This window comes from Anguilla anguilla, chromosome 2 (assembly GCF_013347855.1).
Source record: "Anguilla anguilla isolate fAngAng1 chromosome 2, fAngAng1.pri, whole genome shotgun sequence".
NCBI classification, from domain to species: Eukaryota; Metazoa; Chordata; class Actinopteri; order Anguilliformes; family Anguillidae; genus Anguilla; species Anguilla anguilla.
In genome coordinates, this window is record NC_049202.1 from 15,370,144 (window position 1) to 15,396,192 (window position 26,049).

The 26,049-nt window shown below is 46.0% G+C and overlaps 1 protein-coding gene across 4 annotated transcripts in view; it reads left to right on the top strand.

Annotated features, from left to right (window-relative positions):
• Positions 1 to 26,049, top strand: part of ptprea (protein tyrosine phosphatase receptor type Ea) — a 75,623-nt gene that overhangs the window by 33,531 nt on the left and 16,043 nt on the right. Inside the window, exons 2-6 of one of the 4 annotated variants that reach the window (XM_035404091.1) lie at positions 6,854 to 7,199; positions 23,514 to 23,591; positions 24,347 to 24,443; positions 24,809 to 24,882; positions 25,992 to 26,048. In XM_035404091.1, the coding sequence (XP_035259982.1) occupies positions 7,163 to 7,199; positions 23,514 to 23,591; positions 24,347 to 24,443; positions 24,809 to 24,882; positions 25,992 to 26,048 (343 nt within the window). In that variant the 5' untranslated portion in view covers positions 6,854 to 7,162. Of the gene's footprint in view, positions 1 to 6,853; positions 7,200 to 23,513; positions 23,592 to 24,346; positions 24,444 to 24,531; positions 24,663 to 24,808; positions 24,883 to 25,991; position 26,049 lie in introns of those variants that run through there. The other 3 variants (XM_035404092.1, XM_035404093.1, XM_035404094.1) reach the window with 3 other exon arrangements.

The following is a 26,049-nucleotide window of genomic DNA, read 5'->3' on the forward strand; positions in this document are numbered from 1 at the left end:
ACAGAGCCGGCCGTTTCCTAGCTGCCCTGTTCAGAGAATTCCTTACTTTTGTTCAGAGCGGATTCATTTCTTTAATGCTGATGGATGAATCTTCGCCTCCGTGTCCTGGACAGCATTTAAGTTTGGTTGACAGTGTAGAGGAAGTGCGCCAACTTTAGAAGTTTCATCGGAGTAGGGCAAGATTTCAGTGCAGAGAACGACAGGCAAGTGGACTCATTTGCGTTTGCTCATCTGTTCCAGCCCTGTGATGAAGTAAAGCATTGAGTTTTTGGTTGGACCTGGTCTCGTAACACAAAAGGTTGTGGGTTCAATTCCCAGGCCGTTTTACTTGTAGCCAAGGTACTTAATTCCAGCTTTATAAATGGATTGTATCTTAAATAAATATGAAATCTGTATTATAAGTCATTCTCGATAAGTGTGCCTACTGAATTTCAAAATGCAATGTGACATAATGACCCACAAGACCATAGAGAAATTAGCCATTAAAGGGTGAATTTTTTTCAAAATGCTGGTGTAGTCTTCTCTTTACAGTAGTCTTTGCTAAATCTATGCTACAATCCTACAATCTTCCATGGCCTACCAGGACGTTTGCTTTTGCTGAGTTCACAGTTGCATGACTGCTACTTAACAATGTACCAAACAGTTGATTTTGACACACCCAATGTTTTGGCTGTGTCTTTGATTCATTCCGATTCTTCAGCCTCATGTTGGCCTGCTTTACTGGCATTGACCCTTTTTTGTCCTCATATTGAGAGATAACAGCAAAAGACGCCAAATGCAAATGCCAAACCTAGAATCAACTCTAGACCTTTAGTTGTGGTATGGATGTAAATGCCCTCAAATTAAAGCTGACAGTCTGCATTTTATCCTCATGTTCATTGCTTCATTTCAAATCCAATGCGCTGGAGTTCAGAGTCAAAACAACAGAATTTGTTGTTTCACTTTCCTAGTACATATGGACTGCACTGTATATGTTACAATGGTATGGTAAACTACTGAACATTCCATCAAGGAGCAGTTTTGTCTGTTTTTGTTAAAAACCTACTGGACTAGACAGCCATGGAGTAGACACTCAGTGGTATTCTGATTGTGTTTTAACTGATATGTGAGAAAAATTGGCTGTTGATGGTGGCATCAAGTCTGATTTAAAGTTGAGCCCCAAGCACAGTCCAAAATTAAATGGTAATCCGTGTGTCTGAGTTATTCTCATCAGGTCCCTAAGCCTGAAATCCTCCTCAGGAATCTCTCGCCAAAATGGCTCCGCTTCTCGGTGGGAATGAGTGGGCAGGCTTACCTCATCACCAAAGGTCTTCTCTACCAGGTCTCAACTGCTAGATCCTTCATCAGCTGTACAATAAGGAGAGATGGCTAATTTTGGTTTCTTTTTCATCAGACTACCTATTTATGGAACCTATTTATGGGGCATTTAATTTATTATTTTTTAATTTTATTTTATTTGACTTTTTTTGTGATTTGAGGACTGACTCTGTGCCAATTTGTCTTCCTGACTGCACTGGAAAAATTAATAAAAGCTGATCAAAAGAAATATTGAACCTTGAAATGAAAGATCACAAGGATTTACGGGGGCAATGAGACATTATGTTCAGCATGAGCTGTTCACTAGTAAATTCATTATTTTTATTTACTGATTTATTTTGGAAATTTGTATTTGTTCCACTGCTCCATATGCTGAAAGGAACACATACGTCTTTCATATACTAGACTGGACTGGACTGGTGTATGGGGACATTAATGAGATGACTGGCTGTCGATGGGGGGCATTATTTTAATGTGACTTTCAGAGGAAACAGAAGCTTACCAGTGAGCTCTAGGAAAACAGGCGTTGGTTAGTTCAGAGGATACGAGCATGAAACTGATTAGACCATACTGTTTTTATTTTATCACTCCCAACGACTGCATGATCGAACACGTGTGTGTAAAGACAACACCCATCACAGATCTCTGCAGTGATGGCGTTAGCTTGAAATATGTCGACAGGGAAAGTATTAAACACAGGCCACATTCGCCCAGTGTTGTCTTGTACGGTTCCCCTGTGCCTTTACACGAACGTTACGATTTGCTAATTGGATCCGACGCGAGTCGTCGACAGGCGAATCAAACGTGGCTTTTTCAAATCTAGGTCGTCGTTACATTTTTAGCCGCGTGTCCACTTGCTGAGCGGAGGAAACGGCCGACCTCATCGCGCAGGCAAAAGCGCTGAAGTCGCGTGAGCTTTTTTTTCCCTCCGCCCGGAGAATCTAGGTCCTTACCCGCTGCTTTTGGCGAGCGAGTGGCATCACTTGATTAACTCTGATATTTCTGGAGCTCTCCCGGGAGCATCTTCCCTTCTTTGCTGGCCTTTATAGCACATGCGCTAGTTTACTGTGTCCCCTGGCAAAGGAACCCGTGCCCTGCAGGGGCCGCATGAGCCCTATTTTCGTATGTGACGTTGGTGGGTCTGCCACGTGTTCAGAATGGCGGTCCTCACATGTACGTGTGACAAGCGCTATGGTTAGCTTGCCCTCCAGACACAAGGGGGACAAGTGTCACTTTCTCCTTTGGACACACTGACTCTTCCAAGCTACACTACTTAGGCTACACCAGATCTTCTGTTCAACCTTCTGCCAACTGGAAATGTCGTGTACATGCTCTTTTTATTCAGGCAACCGTGGGTGTGCGCGTGGGTGGAAAGCGTTGTGATATGTAGTTTGACAGAGAGAGATTCTGCAATAGCGTTTATGCCAGCCATTGAGGAAATGGAAAAACTAAATGGGAACGACCGCCACGCCGTTACAGCCTGGATTCAATCAGCATTCATCCTCTGCTCAGACCGACAAATAAATTGGAAGTGTTGCTTTTTTTTCGGCGCAAGCACATTTTTTTCATTAATTTCGCCGATTGCTGAGCTCGCCAAAAATGCGTGATGAAAAGAAAAAAAAACGAAAAACCTGCATTTAATTGTGAGTCACGGTTAGGGATGAATGTCGATCGATTCCAGGTTTACTGCACGTCTGCCTGGGGAAAACCAACGACGCGGCGCCTTCGTTCGGTGTCTGTTGTGGTTTCCATTTTTTTTTTTCTCCCGCTATCATTGCAGAAAATAATTATGTTTGCGTGGACGTTATGACTGTAGACACAAGCTGTGCAAGCTGACGGGTTGCATCTGGTCTGGGCAGGTTAAGCAGGTTAGGCTGAGATGTGTCTGTGAAGGCCCCTCTCTCTCGCCCCCGGCGGTCAGATTTACGGTATTCGTTCGACCCGGCGGATCCCGCGGCAGCCCCGGAGAGCCGGAGCCACCCGCATGCGGACGGGGGGGCAGGGGGCGACCCCGGTAATTGGATCTGAGCTTGTTTTACATACGTCCAGAGACATAACCAGATTTCGCTGCGAAAAGCTCCCAGTCAGCACCAGGCACTTTCCCTTCGACCGTCGAGAGGTTGCTCCGCTGCCTCCGCCTCCGCGTCGCATACTGATCAGCTCCCGGGTTCCCCCGGCTTCTCTCCGAGGACTCGTTCATTCAGAGCGCAGATGCGCCGACAAAAAGCTCTTCCGACTCGAGCGTTCGGAGGGGGGCCAGTCAGCCAGCGCTCGCGCTTTCGAAGCGGTTTGGCTGGCTGAGGTTTTGCTCTCACTGTGTCGCACATTGACTCGAGGCCTGTCACCACAGGATGCCGAGTGGCGAAGGTGTAAAAGCCGGATTCGTGCCCGTTTGTGTGAATCTCACTTCGCTCGAGCGCTCTCACACCGCTGCAAGTGGACCGGAAGTGTGGCTGAAGTTCTGCGAAGGACGTGGGACACGGTTTATTCCGGGTTAGAGATACAGTTGTCGTCTCATTACTCTGAAACGTGATGGTGGATCGTGGTGGAACGTCCAGGGGTAAGGAAGTGAAAGTCTTGCCATGTGCTTTTTCTACCCGCTAATTAGTTCTACCTCCTGGCTGAAGAATTGTGCTAATTAGTAAATTCCAGGGGATTGGATCAAAATACTGTGGACTTAGGCCTATACTTTCAGAACATAGAATGGCCACCTCTGCCAAGAGATCACATGTACAGTATTTCCAACGGGAAAAAAAAGAAACCAGTTTGTTCTTTTAAGATCCCCACTGCCTGAACAAAGGAATGGTAACCAATTACGCAGGTGTCAGTTAGCGTCCGTTTATCAAAATTGTGTCCACAGACTACATCCGTGACAGAGCTGTCCCTCCGAGTGGAAGATCTCTGGAGTGAAGAGCTGAGGTTTGCTGCAGAGGGAAAAGGGGGGCAGCGCTCACAGTCCCGGGCATTGTTTACTGACCAGACACAGCTCTGGAACCAGGCCGTGTCCGCGCACAGCTGGCTGCAGGCTAATGTGAGCTGCGCCGCGCGCTTTGTTTGCTGTCTCAGCTGAATTGGAGCTTTTGATGCAGCTGTGCTGCTGTATGGTGACTGCGCACTGTTGACACTGGTCTGCGCGTTGATAGACCTTACTGTTTTCCATGGCGATAGACTGTTCTCAATATCACACTGTACTGGGTGTGGTAAAGAGTATTGACAACAGACTGTCCTGGGTGTGATGCTGTTTATCGACTACAGATTGTGCTGGGTACCATACGGTTTTCTGACTAGAGACTACTGGGCTATACTCTTAAATGTGATTGCATTGTACAGTCAGTCTTATGGTCTCTTGACTAACTGACTATACGGGACCCTGTTTATTTCCTACATTTTGTGCTGGTGCCAAATTGTTAAGTAATATTAGATTGTTGGGCACCATACTTTTGCTTGACTACAAGTCTGACCTGGACACCATATTGCTTACTGACTAGACCTAGGCTACATGCTGAATACTGTTATGTTCCACAGACTGTGTGGGATACTGTACTGTTTGTTGACTGTAGTCTCTGCTGGATATCGTGCTCTGCCTGGATAGCCGCGGACCGCTGGAGCTGTGCCGTGTGATAAACCGAGATTGTTTGCGCTGGCAGCTGCTGTTTACCGTTAGCTTCCCGTGCTTTGCTCCTCCCGCATCACTGGCATGCTAGCCGAGGCAGGGGAAGTGAGCCTGGTAGAACGAGGCCATCTGGAGCGAGCACAAGTCTCTGGGGCAGGAGGCTACATGACCGCAGAGCGACGCCGCACCACATGCCACCTTCTGGAGAAGCAGTCCCATCCCTGCAGTGGGCTGGCCTTACCTGGAATCACCCTGAGTTTCAGTTACACGCTTCTCCATTGAAACACCGCGCTCTGGTGTCACTTCCTGTTTTTGTTGAATTATGCAAATGATAAAATCATTCACGATAAGCATGTTTGGTCAAGGCGGGTCTGTTCAGGGAAAACATAGACCTTTCTCTGCAGTAATGAAACAATTATTTGGTCATGTGATAATACAATATTGTGAAAGGTCCGGGTTTTTATTTATTTTTATTTTTTTTCATGAATGCCGAACTACGACATTATTAGGTGAAATAAAACAGAAATACAATCTGAAAAGCTAAAGATACAGGCGAGCCAAGGATTTCCCATGCGGTGATTTTATTAGCCCGCCTCATATATTTGATGTATGTGCTATGGCGGTGTGGTGAGATTAATGTTTGCTGGGGTAAACCCAAGGCGGCCATGCAGCCTCCTGCTCGGAGGAGATCCGCGGGAGCCCCAAAAACACCAGGGAGCGCTCCCGGTCCGCGCCCCGCGCCACGTCCTGCCGAAAAGCCCTTAAATCTCTTTTATTTTCCGCCATTGTGCGCGTGTCATCGAACCCCGCGGCGTGACACCTCGTTCTCCACGCCACCGCCGCGCAGATGGCGGCGGCTCGTCTTCGTTCGGCGGTGACGCGTTTGTTTTTTTGGTTTTTTTCTCTTCTTCTTTTTTTTTTTTTTTTTTGCCGAGCGGGGGCTCCTCGCGTCTCCCCAGGCGTTACCGGGGGAGCCGAAAAGCCACCGCCAGTCCGTTTCAGCCGCGCTAGACCGTCGCCATGGCAACAGCTCGGAATGTACAAGGTCTGGATTCTTTTGTGGCACAGCGTTCCCAGGTAGATAAATTGTCCAGCGTCCCCTTCTCTCTCTGAGCAGCTCCACGCCCCCTTTCGCTTTACAGTCACAAACCGTCTTACCGTTACACGCGTCTTTCCCTGCTTTCTGTTCCAGTCCTACTAATATTTTACTACGCTTTATATCACAAACAAGCAATCTCAGCTTTTTATTTTAGTTTTTCTCCCCACACAATTTTAATTTTATTTGAATCGGAGAAAATGGCAATGAATTAAAGTTATTTGAGTGTGAACAATAAGTACTTAGTAGGATATCTTATTCCAGCTCAGAGGAAGCAACAATTCTGTCATTATGAAAAACAGAGGATTTATGCAATACTAATCTGTACTGAAAATTATATTTTTTAATAAATGCGTTCTTTCTCAGCAGCTTTAAACATGAATGAAAATTGTAAGGTTTTATCGTTCTCAATTTTAGACAGCAACCAGTGACTCCAGTTTCTAACTCTGATAACAAATTATGATTATGATTAAGTTGAACGCAATTAAAGGTATTCTCTTTCTCATCAGTGTTTAGACTCATAAGGTATTACATTTTTTTTCAGGTGAACAATGCATGTCTGATAATTTGTGTGACCTCATTTGGACACTTAAATGAACTTGGTCGAGGCTGTGTTTACTGGGATAGCTGATGAGAGAGGCTTTTCCTTAATTGGCTGTTTCCCAGAAGCCTGATGCCATGTCGTACGAGCCGTGTGCTTTCGATCTTGCCTTTCGCCCTCCACCCCCCCACCTCCCGCCCCCCCCCCACCCCAGCCCCTGACCTGATGCAGCCGGCGCTGTTCCTCCCGACTGATTAAGCCAATCGCGCGCTCTTTTCTGTCCCAGGTGGCCCGCGTCCCTTTGAGACCCCGAGACCTGCGGAGGGGATGTGGCCTGCCGTCCTGAGCCTCGGCCGCTGAGACCGCCTCTCTCTGACCGCCCCGCCCACCCAGTTACTCTGCACCGCCCCCCCCCCCCCCCAGGTTACACAACCAAACCCCCCCTTTCCCCCCGGCCGACCCACGAAGAGCAGGAGCCCCGGGACCGAGCTATGTGAGTGCGTCGGGGCCCGGGGGCCGACCGGACCGAGGACACAGCACCCGCAGGACCCGGCGGCGCACAACCGCTCGCTCGCTCGCTCGCCCGGCTCTTGTTATGGACCTGGGAGTCGCAGCGTCGTTTCTCCGGAGCTGTAAGTACACCCGTCCAGCCGCAGCACCGTCACGCTCAAAGAGGAACAAGGTAAAGAACGCGTTGTGAAAGCGTGGAGCTGAGGGTCTGCAGCTGAGCTGAAGTCCTGCCTGTCTGTCTCTGACTGCACACTTGCACACACACACACACGTGCACGCATACACACACACACACACACACACACACACACACACGTGCATACACACACACACACACACACACATACACACACGCACACACACACACACACACACACACACACACACACACGCATACACACACACGCACACACGTGCACACAAAGCCAGGGTTTCATGTGTTTTGTTTGGTCTGCTCCGGATTCTTATGAAACTGATATGGCACATCTCTGAGTCTGCCTCAATAGACTGCAGATACAAATCTCTCCTCGCTGGATTGACTCCATAATGTATAATTGTGTTTGAAATTCAATGCACTTTTCATGTTTCTTTTTTTGCATAGAACAGGTAATATTACGAACATTCTGCTACGTACATAATTTCAGGCTCGTGGTTTCATGGCCAGTTAATGTTGTTGCTTTCAATTATTTCTCATAGTGGTGTCACGCTGGTTACCCAAGTACGCTGAGGTGCTCGTAGTTGTATGTTGCGTGATTGAAGTGTCAATCAAACTTCACAGCATTTGACTGGTTCGTGACCTCGTTGCAGGTGTGATAGGCTGTTGTGGGGACTCAAATGCAATATGTGGACTTTTTCTGCATTTTATAGCGAGGACATGAGAAAGACGCAGGTTATGGTGCTCCACTTCACTTGTAATGGATCCAATAAAGCTGTTCAGCGACTGTGAGCCAGTCTCTTGCGTTGCCTTTGTGTCTGGTTGGTGGATTGCAGGATGGGGCTGCCTAGAGGGAGGGAGCTTACTTTTGCTGTCATTATCGGTAGATTAACTTTACTGTTAATTAGCTTCTCCGCTCACATCGTGCCATAGAATTAAAAGTGCCGCGAATCCGATAGCCATTATGCAATGATGGTCTCAGGTGACTCCTCGGCAGTAATAGTTACCTGTATTGGACTTGGGTTGACCAGTCAATTTGTAAAATGGGCCAACAAAACATTAATTAAAATAGCTTATCCTTGGTAGACAATACAAATGTATGTATGTGTGTGTGTGTGCGCATGTGTGTCTGTGTGTAAGCGTGCATGTGTGTGCATGTGTGTGTATGCCTGTGTGTAAGCGTGCATGTGTGTGTGTGTAAGCGTGCGTGTGTGTGTGTGTGTGTGTGTGTGCCTGTGTGTGTGTGTGTAAGCGTGCATGTGTGTGTGCCTATGTGTGTGTGTGTAAGCGTGCATGTGTGTGCATGTGTGTGTATGCCTGTGTGTAAGCGTGCATGTGTGTGCGTGTAAGCGTGCGTGTGTGTGTGAGCCTGTGTGTGTGTGTGTGTGTGTGTGTGTGTGTGTAAGCGTGCATGTGTGTGTGTCACTGAGTGCGAGCGTCCCCAGTAGGATCAGGTCCGGGCCCCGTGTGAGGAGTGTGTTCCGGGCTCGGTGCCACTCAGGAAGAGCCCTGGCCTGGCTGCACAGGAAACGGCTCCTATCACACAGCGTGTGCTTACGCTGCACAAACACACAAAGGGGGAAGCCGTGGGAGGGCGGCGGACGTCACCCGAAAACACCCGGCCCCCTCTGCGCGCCGCGGGCACGTTCGGGACAACAGCCGTGCCACTTGAACTCCGGGGGGGGGGGGGGGGGGTGCCGGGGTCCGACTGGGCGATCGCCTTCGAGAAAACCAACCCAAGGGCTCTCCGGCGTTAGACGCGTAATCCTGCCTGTTCAGTGCCCCTCTCTCTCCTGCAGACGCTTCGCTCGCCCTAACGGTCTCCGCGCCTCTCAGCGCTCTTCTGATGCCGCGCTCGCTTCACACACCTGACTCCTTTAATCACTCCGCGGACGGTCCCGACCAGGGCTGTGTAAAACGGTTTCACAGACACCATTACAAACACAGCCCTGCCAATTAAAACACACACATTAGTATATAGGCGTTACTCATTTAATAATTCATCAGTAGTTAAAATTCGCTAATTAGAAGCGCCCGGGCTCCGAGGCAAATGCACTTTGGTGTAAAAACCGAGCGGACAGGCGGAGCGGCGTAAAAATGTGCATTTGCCCTTTTAAAAAATGCAGAGAGCCTGTAAAACAGTCGAGGAACCAGATTTAACAGCGTGCAGTCGGGGACTCCGGCGCACGCTTCCTGTGGCCCCTTCAGTAACGGCCCGCTACGAGACCGCGCCAGCCGAAGCGCGAGAGGGTCCGCAACTTCCCTTTCCGGACGAGTCGAACGTCCGAAACCCACGTCCACGCTCGGGCTTCAGAGATTACCGTGGAGCACACGCGTAGCGATCCAATTCCTGCAGAAGTAGGGACAGCTAAATCCTCAAGTCTGAGGCACTGGTAAAAGTTCAATCTGAGACAGCAGAAGTTGGGAGAAAGTGTGTTGCACCAGAAGTGTGTTTTCTTCCTGTAAAGGTTTCCTATATTTTCTGGCTCCCGTGCCTTGTTTCTTGTTCCGTGAAAGCAGAATCAACGCATTATTCAACATGGTTTTCTTAACAAATCTACAAAATCCTGGGAACCAGAAAATAGATACATTTGGGAGGCGTGCACTTTATTTTACGCTGTGTTAACGCGTCAGTAAAAGGCCCAACCCTCTGGTTGGGCACCATACTGCAGGTTCTTCGGAAGGATTGCACCACACAGCGACACTCCCTGCGAACACGGCCCCTGCTCTGGTCTCTTCTCTGGGAAGGTCACCTCTAGGGCTCCTCACAGACAATCTGTCCCTCGGGTCGTGACACCGCCCGGCTAGCGAACAACGGACAACACGAGCCGCGCAGCGGAGGCCCCGGAGGCTCTCCCTCGCTTTCCGCGCCGGTCCGGACGTCCACCCCGGCGTATGGGCAAGTCATCAGCGGAGTGTTTTTTTTTCTTCTTCTTCTTCGTTTTTCGGATGTTCTGCCCAGCGGGTTCGTCTCGGGGCCTTCTTTTGTTGGCATGTGAGGTCTGGACGTGGGGGGGGGGGACTTCCTGTTTCTGCGTAGCGGGCAGTGCAGCACAATGGCAGCGAGCGCGACGGCCTTGCGGACCTCTCTCTCTCTCTCTCTCTCTCTCTCTCTCGCTGCGAGCTGGCCGTGCCACGACCGCCCGCCAACTGAATGAGTCACATTTCAATAGAGCGCACACGCAGGAACCTGAAAGGGAACGAGAAAAACACCAGCGAAAATAGGACATAGAAGTTCTTTTCGGCGCTAATTAACGTCATTAAGCCCCGTCCGTATTTTCTGTGGGAATAAAAAAATAAAGAAGTAAAAGTATTTCCCCGAAGAAGTTATTTTGTGGTGTTCTGAATAAGTAGGCCTAATCATGGCCTTGCGGTGTTGCCAATGCGAACACCTGCTTAACCTAATTAATATATGTTAACAAGGTAGAGGTCCTTTCGACGATAGATATTTTGATGTGGATGTCAGTGATATGTATAATGTATGCAGCCATGGCTGTCTTTTCATGTGAGAATTATATTGCGGACACACTATTGTGTCTTGCATATAGCACAAGAGAAAATGTCATCTGAATATGCTGAGGTGTTTGACTGATCCGTCTTTGCAGGTTTAAAAGAGCTTGCACCAAAGTTCTTGTTTTTGGCTGGACTGCAACAGCGGTGTGAGCCCTGTAAACGCGAATGTCTGTGACTGAGTGACTGAGTGAGTGGTGAAGTTACACCATTGGTCAGCCGAGTTATGAAGTTACACCATTGGTCGGCTGAGTTATGAAGTTACACCATTGGTCGGCCGATCCAGCCATATACTAGGTTTTGACCTGGTCTTGTTTTTGTTTTTACTTGTGTGAAATGGAAGGCTTTAGCTCTGTCCAGGGTGCCCACGTGAGTGCCATTTGAAACCGGTGGACAATTCCTGCCATTCCTGTTTTATTTACGCTCAGTGCTGCGGTTCACTGTGAATGGACACTCCCTTGGCCAGTGGAGCCTAACCTTATCAGACCGCGCCGGTATTTTTAGAATGTAGGTGTTAACTGTGTAAACACTGAGGTGTGTCAGAAGCCTTTCGCGTAGATCCCCCAGAGTAAACGGGCTCCATTCCTCACAACGCCGCCATCGTGTGAGGAAGGGTTGCACTCGAGGTGTAGCGCTGTCAAGGTTACGGAAGGATTCATATTGCTTCCCTCCAGTCAGTTTTTTGCCTGAGTTTCCACAGTACTTATCCTGACCTTACCCTGTCCTGCAACCCCTCAAAACCCCCCACGGTGCCCCCTTCCCCCCGACTTTCCCCAACAACAACAAAGTGTTGCCCAAGGTATATCTTTTGCGTTTCCGTGGCGATCACATCCTGGAGGAAGGATGTTGTCTGACAGCACTTCCTGCTGGGTACTGCCACGGTCGGTCTCGGAGATTGTGTGACAAATGGGGGCCTGTTGATGTTCGTGTTTGTAACATGCACTAATAGTGTTGAGTTGTCATTTATCAATGGGTTGCAAAAAATGTTTTGCCAATTAAAAAGTGAGTCTCTATAGAAGAACCTTTATTTATGTGAAATGTTCTTTCATAAGTACTGAATGGGTGGAAGCCATTTTCTCTTGTTAATGGATTAAGGTACAGTCATGTCATGAGTAATGCTGTCTGTTGGATATTTTAACACTGACTGTTCAATGTACACTAAAACAGACTGGGGCGTGTAGTATACTGCCATGTTTGTGAATAAGGACTACCAAATAATCGTTACTTACAAGATTCAGTGTGTTGTCTTTCTTTCTTGTGTATCCTGTGGTTGTCTGTGTTGCTTGTTGAGGGTAAAATGTTACAAAAAAAGGAACTACACAAAGACCTACAACAAAGAACTATGCATGTTTTCACACTCTGGTAGTTCAAAACAGTTGGACTAGATATCGCTGATTCTCTTTAGCATTGGATTACTTGCATTATTCAGACATAAAATATTAGTTCTAATCTACAGCAAAACAGCCTTGTCCCACTATTTTTCCTTTGTAATGTTTCCAGAGCCCTAGGTTGCTGATGCTGTGTGGTTCAGTAGTAAAACGAGACATGAAAAAGAGCACGTAAAATGTCACGGCTGAGAAATGCTCCGGCAAAATCTCGGGTTGTTTTTATGGGCCCCTCCTGCTTCTATCACGCAGAAGGGACACTTCAAGTCTTTGTCGACCTGCGTTTCACAGCTACCTTGCGATAACGTCCGCGGACGATTCGCTCTCCGCGACGTAGCGTCAGATAAAAGCGCGCGCTTTGAGATCTTCGGAGAAAAGCCCCGTATCTGAAGTAGCCTGATTCTCTCTGGCGGGTCGTCGCGGTGAGTGTTTTCCGCGTGCCGGGCGTGCTGCGACGTGGCGGCCGACGGCTCGGCACGCTTCCACCTGCGCCCTGTAGTGCCATTCTCCCGTATCTGCACGCGCTCTGTGAAAGCGCGCGTAGCACGGGGCGACCAGCGACTCACTGCTTCAGTCACCTCGGCTGCCTGAAACAGTCTCAGTCTCCACTGGCTGGATTCAGTCAGCATTGGTACTTGAATTTGACTCACAATTAAGTACATGTGTTCATTCATTGGTGAATTTGTCAAATTGGGCAATCGACAAAATATATTTATTGAATTGTGTATTTGCTGACGACATTACAGCTGAACATTACGTTACGAGTTATGAACAAGAAACAGATGCGTTGCATGTAAGGATTCTTTTCATGGCTAATTTCCATCCCCTTTGCCCAGTTAAGCCATTGTATAAAAAATCGTAACAGAACTGAATCAACTGAATCAACTCACCAAACTGTGTATGAAAAAAGCAACATTAATTATTTTAACTGCCTTGATCTGAGTAAGCACGTCTCTGGGAGGTCTATCCATCCTTCAGAACATTCCCAGAGTGCTTTGTGTCTGATGAGTGGGTGGGCTGATCCTCCGACAGGGCTGCAGCAGTTGAGGGAGTCTCCTCTCTCGTTCCGTTGCCGTGCGTTTTGGAAACGGATGCCTGCAGCACCGGCCCCTGAGCTGAGCGCGGCTCCTGCGTAGCGGGTTTCACGCGCGGGTGACCTCAGGCGTGTACCGCTGTTAATCCGGAGAGCTTCGGAGCTGTGTTCCCTCCAGGGAGCACATTAACAACTACTGTGGGACATCCCATGTGCTTTCAAATAATAATAATAATAATAATCATAATAATAATAATAATAATAAGGATGTGGGCTGGGGATCATATCTCTGTGTAGGTGCTTGTTGGTGTTAGCAATAAATTCCAGAAATTTGAACTATTCTGCTATGAGGAGGCCACACCATTTTTTCAAAGGGTGAGACAGTTCATTTTAAATCCATTTGTAGAAATGAAATTCAATTTCACCTTTGTGAGCCCCTATATGCTTTCACGTGTGATGGGCGTGATGAAATCTGGAAAGGTTTGGATGGTTGGAAGATTTTTTTAAAAGGATTATCCCACCGTAACTCTCCCTTTCGTGTTTGTGGCATTTGGACTAACGTTTGATTAAACCAGGTCTGACTTTTCACACAATGCAAGAAAAGGTCATGACCTTTGACCAGATGCTTGTGATGGTGCTCATCCAACACTCAAGGTGTGAATTTGAATCACTGGGGTTTATTCTTATCATTGCCATAGTGCAGATGACTGACTATGGAGCTCTTTTACATGTATTCTATCCCTGATTTACCTCTGTTTTGACTCCAGCTGTGATTAGCCGGGGGGATGGGTGGGGTGTTGGGGGAATAGAATCACAGCTGGAGTCAAAATGAAGGTAATTCAGAAATAAAACATGTAAAAGTAATGCTTTTCATCAAAGCGTGATACTTGGTGGCGAGCTTTAGAATTCTGTCCCCCGACCCTCTCTCCACGGTCGCTCTGGGAAACACAGCGCGTGATCCTAATGAGACAGTTATCTGTAGGCAGGGTGGAGCTGCCAGCCATCGTCGCCGGTATTAAAGCTCTTAGTGGAGAAGCAATGAATTGATTAATGCAATTCTGTTCTACGTGGCTGGCTAGGAGAGGGACACAGATTGGCATCAGCCTGCTGCGGAACAAACATTAATACAACAGCAGCACAGGGAAATGAAGCACAGTAATGCAATAAGTAGTGCGCTGAGTCTACATGTCTCTGTTAAATTCGGAGGCAATTATTTCCTAATCAGTCATTATCTGCCTTTCTATTTATAGTTGTGGGAAAGGCGTTCGTTAGCATTCCGGTTTACGTTCACGGGATCGGCGATTTGATTTAAGACCAAATTGGCGATTGAGCGCGGCGAAAGCGCCGTATTTAAGAAGGAAGCCCGCGGACACGTCCAGTCAAGCCTCTCGTTTCGGCTGTAGCGCGTGTGAATCAGGGCACGCTTGAGAGGGCAGCTACCGTGGCGGAATGGATGCGAGCGGGTCCGCGCGCGATTGTGTTCATTCATACGGTAACGCAGTAAATCGTCCTCACGTTAATTTTCCAATTGACTGTTCTTGGGCGCGAGGCAAAGGGAGCCCAGAAGATGAAACGCTAGTCGAATGCAATGGTGTGTATATTTTTCTTTGTACATATGTTGTCCTGGGTAACTTTTATATTGTAGCTTGAATTTCTCACATTACAATTAGTCCATTTTGACAGTCAGATTTGGTGCTTGGCGTAATGCTGTGCCCTGTCCACTCGGGAAATAAACCTGTAACCTTCTGGTTGCAAGCATCCTAGCCACTATATTTTAGTGCTGCCTTGATACTAATATTATCATACTACTGGCCTGTCTCTCTCCTCTGTCTACTGCTAGCAGTTGATATGCAGAGGCAGATCATGGTAGTGGCACAGTAAAATCACCTTTTGTATATTGTATTTTGTATTTTTTTTAACCATCTACTGTGATCAAATCCCAGCTTATCTGGTTAGCTTTTGGTGAAATGTTACTGAGCTGCCATTAAGCATAATTTTAAATGTGCTGTTTTTGACTCTCGGAGGTTGCTGTTTTAAACAAACATGCAATATCACAGATGTGTTTTTGTGCCTATTTATAGCGTAGGCTTCCTGAATAATGAGAGATTTACTTCATAATAAACAGCGGAACTTTTGGCCAGGTCTCCCTGTTTTTGACAGGCATTAATTATTTTTCCACCTCTCACTGCCTTCATCCGCACTCCCCCCAGAGATAATCCAAATGAGACGTGATTTTAAATGAAAAACATTCCTCCGTGCATTCAAAATATTCTTTCACCCAGGTTGAAGAAAGAGTGACTGCAGATGTGGATTTTCAGAAAAATCAATGTTTTGTCAGTTCAGACACACCGTGTCACAACAGAATGTGGTGAGGTCATCGTGTGTGGGAGGTTTCCCTGATTAAGAAACGAATGCTGAGAATGGCTGAGAATCTTAAACATTGTTTCTAACACTTATCTGGTGATTTGGTGTTTAACTTCAGGGAAGTTGCACAGCTATTCAGAGTGGACTGATGGATACATTTCGCAAAAAGGAAAAGAAAAATCTGCACTCATGGAGTTATTTGGAGCAGATGGTAAAAAAAGAACATTTGGTTGTCAAAGGCCTTTGGCCAAAACATTGTTTTTTCATCACTGGAATAATAACAAATAAAAAACCATAAAAATGTCTTTCAGACTCAAGCTCTGCTTTTCTTCCTTTTCTTCCTTTCCTTTGTCTGTAGGGATTTTAAACTAGGTAACTACCTTACTTTCTCAGTAGTTCAGTAGGAACAGGTAGTTAGTTTATATATATATATATATATATATATATATATATATATATAATATGACCAGGTAGCACTGGAGTTCTGCGTTGTTTGGAGGTGTAGGACAGGTAACGTTACCTCTGCTCTGCTCTGCTCTTTGCTGCGTAGCATAACCCCGCCCACCCTGTTTTCTCTGGCAGAGCTGTGAACGCGCAACAGGAGGCAGGGCAGACAGCTGTCCTGATTGGTTGTTAAGGCGTGGTGAAATTTGGAGTGGCTGATTTCATTGCCTGGGGCAGTCAGAGAGACCAGATTTTTTTTGCCCTTGTAATTTATTGATATTGTTGGGATGTGAAGGAAATTTAACCAAATATGAACAAAACTGTTCATCCAGCAGACTTGCATACTGCACCTATAAGTCTACCGTTCATATGTTTTTCAGAAGGATTAGTAATGAGGGAGAGTGACAGGAAAACAAGGCTCCATCAAATGAGGAAAGGGGTTAAAGTCCATCTGTCATGTTGTCTTGTTTTAATGAGATTTCTTTTTCTCTTTCTCTGCTTGTTAGTTTGGAGTCTGGTGAGCTGGAGGAACACTGACCTTTCTGACAGGACTAATGGGCACTCGTTGCCATATGACAAGATTCAGTCTAGCAGCAAAACACCATGCCATGAATATCATATATGTATTTCTCACAGGCAAGCGTAACATATTCTCTATATTTTCTTAACATCACAAAATCTGCTAGCGCTAAAATTTATTAAAAATACAAAGGAGAAAACTCTTTTTACTCCCCGCGTGTTTGTTTGGAACTAAAGCTCAGAGATTTTTTTTCTTTTCTGTTGGCCTCAAGATTCTCTCTTGTATGTTCTAGCACATAACTGGTCCTCAGGCCATTTCAACACCATATCTTCGCAACACATCTGAGCACAGTAATAATTCTTCATAATTCAATCTTATTATTTTCTTGGTGAGATGCAAGGGAAGGGAAAACCACTGTATTCTTTCCAGTAACTGAGCCTCCACTTTTCCGTAGATTGTGTTTTAAAATTGAGATTTGTTTTTGGTTATTAGTACCCATATGCAAAAAGCAGTATACTTCAGAATACGTGAAGTATGATTATATAAACAAATTATTCTTCAACTGTACTAAGGTTACACCTTACACTCCTCCCCCTCCCAAGTTTGCTGAAGCTGATTTTGCAGGCCTGTTGTTTATTGTTGCTTAATAATGTGTCAAACATACAAACTGATGGTTCAGACAGTCAGAGTTGGACCTTCCAAAGAACTCAAAAAACAAGACAGCAGGTCGGCACGCGGACACTGTATGCTGACAGGATTTTTTTTTGCCTCGGGGAGATCTTGTTTTGCTGCTGGGTCAAGGAGTCTTCTGGTTGGACACATCTTGGCACTGAATTGGAGCCAGACTTGACAGCGTTCTTGTTATTTGTGTCTGCATGTCTGGGCATATAACACCCATATCACCATCTTGTTATCTGTTACTTCTGTCACCTCTCCGATCTCTCACCCCAAATATGGAGGGTGATGTCATTCAGCCAGTTCGTGTGGATGTCACACTCTTAGCTGATATGTTATACAGCTGCCTCAATTCAGATTCTAACGGAAATGCTCAGCCGTTTTTCCTGAGCGTAGGCAACAGAGTACTCCCCTTTGACCTGAACCCCTTTCGTGCGCCGTGATAAATATTATGAGTTGTCTAATATTCGGCATTCTATCATCAGATGAAAAGATAGGGCAGACTGTGTTTATCTACTGTCGGAGCGAGCAGGAAGTGTTTGTAGGAAGAGACTGCAGTGACCGGCGATAAAGTGTAGCCTAAATTCTGTAAGAAGTGTGTCTCGTGTTTTTCCTGCGTATTCTCAAAACGACAGTCAAAAAACTTTTAAAAGAGATTTTATCGTCAAAAATACTATTTGGACAAGGATTATTAGGAAAGACGTGATGAACCAATTAAAATGCAAGAAAACATATTTGGATTAATGTGAAAATGATTGGATTGGATTTCTAATGTGGGTCCGGGTCCGGAGGGACATTAGTGCGGAGGCAAGGCAATGTGAGTGCAAGACTGGACGAGACTTAAGATGTTTTTAAAGTGAGCATCATGCTGTGTCTGTATTGGAAAACGATAGTGAGAGGGCCTGAAGAGAGTTATGTATAATACTGCAGCACATCGGATTTGAAATAAAACAGAGAATACGAATAGTGCAGACTGTCTGCTTTAATTTGAGAGTATTTACATCCATATCGAATAATCTGTATAGGAATTACAGCCCTGTGTATACATGGTTCTCCCATTACCTGAGTGAGGCAGGGGTGTAAAGTTGTACAGGTCTAGTATAGAGCCAGTGATGTGTTGCACAAGTACAAGTGCACAGGTTCATACCTTGTGTGTAGGACATGTGGTAGTGTATTCTGTCAGTGTAGGTGCAGGTTCTATATTGTTCAGGCTTCTTGTCTTGGTGTTTGCTCAGGCCCAGTTCCACTGCAGCTTTACCGCAGTGTTTTTATAATGCTACAATGCCAAACAAATGTTGAACAGCCTTCGCAAGGCAGCTTTTCTTGACCAAGAAAACATGTTTTCTGCCGGTTGAAGCTCTGAAATGACTTCCCTCTTTGCAGGAGTGAGTGCTAGACCTGAGTGCAGTGGTGAGTGGTAGAAATTACCTGCTTAGACCTCTATTAAAGTTGCAAACTATTAAAGTAGCGTTGACATTTTTATGCCTCTTACCGTGTGTACAATGCTGTCTACAAACCACATATGTTTACCACAGGAAACAAATTTTGTCTCTGTATTGTTGCAACATAGCTGTTGAGACACAGCTTATCATCTGATCATTTATTAGTCCGATCGTTTGTGAGTATTTATTTCTGGTTTCATTATGTGTGTGCAGGATGTGCCTGCGTCTGAGGTCTTTGAAGCGGGCGGTAAGCTCTCTTTCGTTCTTCCGTTCCCGAAATGACTCGTGGCGCGCGGAGTCATGAGAAGGCCCTCGTGAGGCTTCGTTAGGACATCGGTTCGAAAGCGCCTTTTCCGCGCACGCGACACGCGCGTCACGCTCTTCCCCTCACTCGCGCACCTCTCGCTTCTGCTCTCCGAAACGCGGCGCGCCTCCCGGTCCCTCGCTGCCCACCGCGACGGGTCGTTTACGCGAGGCCCGCGGAACGGAGGACGACGAGGCGACCCGGAACGTTCCGAGAATTCTTTACAGTGGGAATGGGTTTTCGTGACGGGTTTCGTACCCCTGCAGGGGCGCCCCGTGACCCGCTTTGTGGGAGGGCGATGCCCGACGGACAATGGCACCTGGGTGACTGTGTGCTGCGGGGACTAGAGGGTCGACTTCACCTATGGGCACTGCCAGACTGATCTATAACAATGAACTGCAGTGGACATATGGGGGACATCTGTTGATGGCCTGGTTCTCATGTTCAGCCACTTAGTGGCTGTTGGTATTTAATAATGTTGTATGTGCCATCAGTAACATCAGTGGATGGAATATTTTATGGGAGAATAGTTTCTTTTATGCTGAAAGTTGTCCGAAGGCTTAACATATCATACCAGGATAAAGCTGGACATGCGTTTGCATGCTTTTGTGAGTGTAGGGGAGGATACGGTGTGTGGGTGTGTGGGTGTGCAGGTGTGTGTGTGTGTGTCTGTCTGTCTGTGGTTTCCCGACCGAGAAAGGTACGTATGTACGTCTTGCTCACACCATAGATGTCATTTGAAAGCTAGACTAAAAATACCGTACGGTAATAGGTCTTTGATTAAGATCTGTGACTATGTGGGTCGACCTCGTAAAGTGGAGATGATGCATATGGACTGAAGGGTGAGGTCAGCTGTTTCTGCGTCTGATGAGTTTCTGCTGGTCTGGGAGTGAACTGTTGAGATGAGGGGGTCAGTATTCATGAGCACACAGTCTGTTGCTGTGTAACGATGAAAGGGGGGGTTCTGTGCAGTGAGCAGTGGGAGAAATAGTTGTAGACGGTGTGCAGTCTGCAGTTATGAGATGGTGGATCTTTTTTGAGGGACCAGTCTGTACTATATTGTAATGCTAGGATGAATCCTTTAGTGAACCGTCTTTTCTCTTCAGCAATGAGAGGATGAATCCTTCTGACGGAACAGTCTGTACTCTTTCGTAATGAAAGGGTGAATGCTTGTGAGACAACAGTCTACTCTGCGGTTATGAGTGGGTGAACTCTGAACTTTGACATAGCGGGTGAATCCTAGAAACAGTCTGTGCAGGGCGAATCCTCATTAGGAGAAAGTGTGGGGGAGCTGGGCCTACAAAGCCCCCCCCCCCCCCCCATACACACACACACACACACTCACACTCACACTCACACACACACACACGCTGAAACACACACACACACACACTCTGCAGAGCACAGAGGACCATAGGCAGCCAAGTCTGTGGACACGGTGCCCGGGGAGACAGATTGCGTTGCGGTAATATCACCCCGCTGATAGCATCGGCGAGTAGCGCCACGAGCACTGCAGCCTCCCGCCGGCGAGCGCCCGTCTGATCACGCACGCAACCGAAGGCGGCTCGTTTGTCCAGGAGAGTCGATACTTCTGCCCAGCTCCAGCCGGAGGATCCTCTCCTCATTACAGCTCCGCCATCAGTCTTCGCGTCCGGGGACCGGCGGCCCGGATTTTATTCATCGGCCCGCCGTTTATTTTTTTTTTGTTTTTTGTTTTTTTCTTTCCGACCCGAGCCGACAGGGAAAGCCGCGGCGTTGACTGCGCGCCGTGCGTTTCGCGCCCTCTCTCGCCCGTAGTCACGCAACTCCGCGGCATCGAGTACGCCGGACTTGTTCTGCGCACGTTGCCGCGACAGCATGGAGTATAATACCCGTGCCTTCGTAGCTGTGCGTAAAAAAAAAAAAAAAATAAAATAAAAAAAAAGATCTCTGCCTCCGTGTTGACTTACAGTAGCTCCCTCTGGAGAATTCGGTGAGGGTCGCAAACTCTGTTGAGGCCGTTATGTCATAAAACACTCAAACCGCGTAACTGTTTCTCCAGCTGCTGGTGTACTTTGACCAGAGCTTGTTACTGTTTTAGACCATGTCTGTTATATTTCACCCTGGCCCTTCCATTTAATAGCTTTAAGCCTAAAGGTCTAAACAATCACGGGATTTAGCTGGTGTAACCCATGAGAAAAGGGGTTTTTGCATTGCCAAATTACAGTTAATCTGAAAGTAAATTTTTACCAGCAATGATTTTTTCTGCTTGATGTACTGAAAAATCATTGAAACGGGAAGTTTGTGACCTCTGTGATGATCCCACGCCATTGTGGGACACTGCTGTAAGCTGATTGGTTCCTGGTGTTTAAGTGACCAGGGCTGCGGCCGAGATCACATACTATGTACCACATACTGTGTACTACATACTATATATCATTTTTAGCATGTCCAAAACAATAGCGTGAATGAAATATTATGTGAAAAATACCAGGATGTCATACTACATTCGTTAAATATTTGTTGAAATATTGTAGCATGTGAACACTGCACACTACGTTGGCTTGAGTATCCTACAATGCATTGCGATAGTTCACGACCCAAGAAACCAGACATCAACCAATAACGGCACAGGCCAGTGTCGTGCAAAATATTTCACGTCTGTCTCACGCCATCATCAACGTACAAAGTGCTGAAAGGAAGTGGAGCGTTTCTATGACGATGTAGTATGTTCGAGAAGCCAACGTACTCTTTACTCACATACTAAATTAGCTGGAGGATATTGTATGTAGTGCGATTCCAGACACGTCCCAGGCATCTGCGTGCAAGACCCAGAGAGTGCTAGTACTTTTACAAAGTAATGCCCTACCGTGCAGTGTGGAGAGATCTTTCCTCTTTCCCTCCATGCGTTTGTCCTCCTCTCACCCTGACTGAAAGCCCTTTGAAGTTGATTACAGACACAATTTGAGCAGATGAAAGAGGCGCAGCTTTGCTTGTGAGTCCCGCTGTGAACAGAAGAGGCGATCGGCCACAGCGCAGCGTGAACGCGTGCGGGGTCTCGTGTAACGCGGGTACTGCCTCCAGTCGGGCTGGCACTCCGCAGTGGGTAGATAACTGAACGACCAGAAAGCCACAGGTCCCAGACCAGCAACTGCTGTTCTAACTTTGAACAATGCCTAGAGTTTCAGTTACTATCCATAATAATACGTGCTGTGGATACATGGGTAATATGTCAAACTAAAGCAACATAGGATGTTCTCAGAAGTGTGTCTACTATGGAATGGAACAGCTTAGGCAATGGCTCATTGCTGGTGAATTTATTGAGTGGTTTCTTGTCACTGTGGTTAGTGCTAGGTAGGGACTCCCCCCATCCTATGCTGAGGCTATACCCCTGACTCTGGTCAACTAGTGATTTATCTGTGTTTGGTTAAAGTCAAGCTGCATGATGCAGTGGGTCTTTAGGTCAATATCGATACTTCGCCAGTGTGCAGGGAATAATTTAAGTAAACTAAAAATGCGAAATCTGCAATAACAAAAATCTGCTGTGACTTCACTTCTCTTTTTCAATTGAATCAAATTATAGGCTAGATTTTTTAGTTGTCAACATTAGAACAAGAATACAGAAAATGCTTTATATGTTTTATATTTACATTATTTCTGATATTTATATTATATTCTGTTACACTATGTAAAATAACTCAACTCAACTAAGGAATATTCTGTCAGTTTGTATGCTGTCGATGAGTGTTTTGTGAGATGTACTGCAGCCTAATTTTATACATATGAATAGTCTGCCCTCTTGTGGAATCCTGTGATAGTGCAGCATGTCGCGTTTTGCCCAATGGAATCATTTTACAGGAAGTGTTTTGTTTTGTTCTTGCCTGGCCTTGATGCCTTCACATGGTTGGAGCTGAGGTCATCGGCAAAGGGGATGGGGGGACGGGGGGGGGGGGGGGGGGGGGGGACGGGGGGACGGGGGGGGGGGGGGTTGGGGGTTTTTTTCTTATGTACATTTTTAACACATTTGCATGTTCTGAATGTTACAGACACTGTAATATTCTCCTAGTGGAAAGAGTTTGAGCTTACTATGGGTTGCCTTAAATGTAGCGTCTTGTGCTAATAGTTTTGTTTCCATGATGCTGTTTTAAGCCTTTGGTAAATATCTAAATATCCATTTGGTAAATATCTACAACCAAGTTATCGTACAATCTTATGGAGGAAAAGGAAGTTTTAAGGGTTACTTGGAGTGAGTATGTAGGGGAAAATGTAGAGCATGTATAATAAAGCAGGTGGAGCCTAAAAATATAGAAAAAAGAAAATCCATACTGATTGTGTACTTTGCCATATAAACTGTAACTGCGTATTCTTCATTTTGTTTAATTTTTTTCTTGATTGAGTCATTGTTATAAAGCAATCATGTTTTTAAATGAACTTTATAGAATTCTTTACCTTGCCTGTTTAAATGAAGAACTCAAATTGAGGAGGTTGTTTTTAAAAGCAAAAGGTTAAATGTAACCTTATTAGTTAACATCTTGATTATTTGAATCAGAATGCCCTCCATCTTCTATGTTTGTTATTGTGTTTGCTGACTGTAATTCAGTTTCATGTTTGTTTTCTCTTCTGTAGCCACCATGGTCCCGCTACTGTTTTTAGTTGACGTGGCAACACAATCAAACAATTTATCAAATGGAAACCACACAACAAGTAAGTGCACGAGGTACACATCTCAGAGTATATGGCCATTATGAAAATAAATGTACGTTGGCATTGTCCAATTTCATATATCAATGAAAGCAATCCATTTTAGAAATGCTGTACTTTCAGCTCTGAAATAGTTACATTTGTGCTTTGTCTTCATTTTAAATGTCTTGTCTGCATTTTACATCACATTTATGCAGGTTGTGCTGAAAAACCTGAATACCTGTCAATCAATTACATATTGAAAACATGTTATTATATGAGCACTCAAGATTTCTGTGCCGGTTTAATTACTGTCATCTAGACCACTGAAATAAACTTGGTGTGTAACTGTCTCTTTAACTGCACATTATTGCGTCTAAGGTGAACCGGCTTGGGTTAGGTCAGGCTATAATTTGATGTTGCACGTTGTCATTCTCAAGCAGGAAAATGTCAGTTACTCTGGTTTTTTGTCTTGAAAACACATGCTGACAAGCAGAAGTGTGGCCAAATTTTACGTGTATATGAACTTGCTCGTCGAACAAGTGATTCTTTTTTGAGTAGCGAGAGACTATGCCCAATAACTGCGTGTTCCTCTGTGGATGAGTCACAGCTGGGGCGAGCGATGATGTGGGATGAGAGAGCGTAGACGGGAGAGAGCCGCCTCGCTACGGCAATGTTTACCCGACCGCTGTCTCCACCGGCGGCTTTCCTCCGCGCCTGCTTTCACTGGCTCTTCCTGTTCCTTTTGTCTGTCTGCCCCCCCCCCCCCCCACCCCCAGACCCAGAAAAACAAGCATCCCCCTACGTCCTCCCCACCGTGCTGGTGGTGTCTCTGGTGGTCGTCATCGGCATGCTCCTGGCCTGGTACTTCCTCAGGTAAGAGCCATGAGCCATAGTCGGAGAGGGGAAATGCTGACGTCAAGCCCCCCCCCCCCCCCCCCGGGCATGGCGCGCACTCGCGCAGCTAAAACCGAAAGCCGAAGCCGAGGGTGGGCCAGAGCACGCCGTCCCTGCGGGTAGCACAGAACGAACGAGGAAAATAAAGGAACTCGGGGGCCCTCCCATGAGAAAGAACACATTATCCAGTTTCAGATGGTGGGTCGTGCTTGGCTGTTTGTTCTCCGGACAACAGGAAGAGGTTGTAGAAGTGTTGTTTTAATGGCTTAAATCTCTCTCTCTCTTTCTCTCTCTCTCTCTCTCTCGTCCTCTGTTTCTCTCTCTGTCTTCTGTTTAATTTTTAGGTTAAGGAACCAGCGGAAGGTAGTTGTCACTACAGTCGACAAGAAGATGCCAAATGGCATTTTGGAAGAGCAAGGTAGATAGTTTTTGTTGAGTCTGGAGCGTTGGTCTGTACACATAGTTTGTTCAGTAGGGTGTCAGAAGGGGCATTTTAAACATAACTTCACACTTCTACACACTGAGAGAATGTTTGCTGGTCCGCAGTCTAAAACTGTAACGTGCTGCTTCCTGTGGGTTTGGTTTGTGATGTTAGCACAGAATATTGAGCTTTAGGTTAGCTTACTTTTTTTTGTGTTCCGTGAGCGCTGTGATTTCTATCTCCGCAATTTAGTACAAAAGACTATAGATGCAATGCAAACAGATTATAAAACATGTTATTATTATCATCAACATTATTTATTATTGGTGTAGCCTGGCTTGATAACCATACAGACAGCCATAGAGAGTACCTGATAGTCATATTACCTTGACTAGCTGCAGTAGCTCTAATGGTGGAGTGTACATATTGTAAAATTGATTAGTATAAGATCCCTTCTGGTACATTTTACTTTGAGGTTATTTCTAGATGTGTAAGGCACGTTTTTGTTTGAGAATGATTGGTGGAAGCTGTTTCCTCAGTTATTTGATAGAAGTCCTACTGTTTGAAGATTGGTATCTTGTGACTTGCAACTTCCGCATGCACCCAAACACAGAAGGAATTATTTCCAGCCTGTTGTCAAGGTTGGGTTTTCACTCTTTTTGAGTCGTGATTCAACAAAGATGCCCTTCTCTTGTACAAATGGCGGGATGAACTGTGTTCATTTTCAGAATAAGGGACCTCAACCTTTATTCACCATCAGAATCTTACCTAAAAGCTAAACACATCATGGCCCTGCATGTCAAGACCTGCTAATATTCATATGTGTGTACTTTGAACAGAAGGTTAGGTAACCTGTGCTTACAGGTACCCTGGCTGTTTGATGTTAGTGTTCCAATTGTGCAATTGACATCTATTTATTTATTTATTCATTGTTTATTCATTATATTCATGTGTTTATTCATTTTTCCAATTTATTTATCGGGTACTGTGATAACGTGAATGCCGTTAATTTTGTGATGAGCAGTGCAGTAAGTGTGGTTAAACCCGTTGACAGTCTAACGCTGCTTGCTGTCTGTCTCCGGCTCCTCGTCTGTGTTGTGTTGTAGACCACAGCAAGGCGCTCGGAGGCAGTTCTGGAGAGTTAAACTCGTCTCCCGTGCAAGG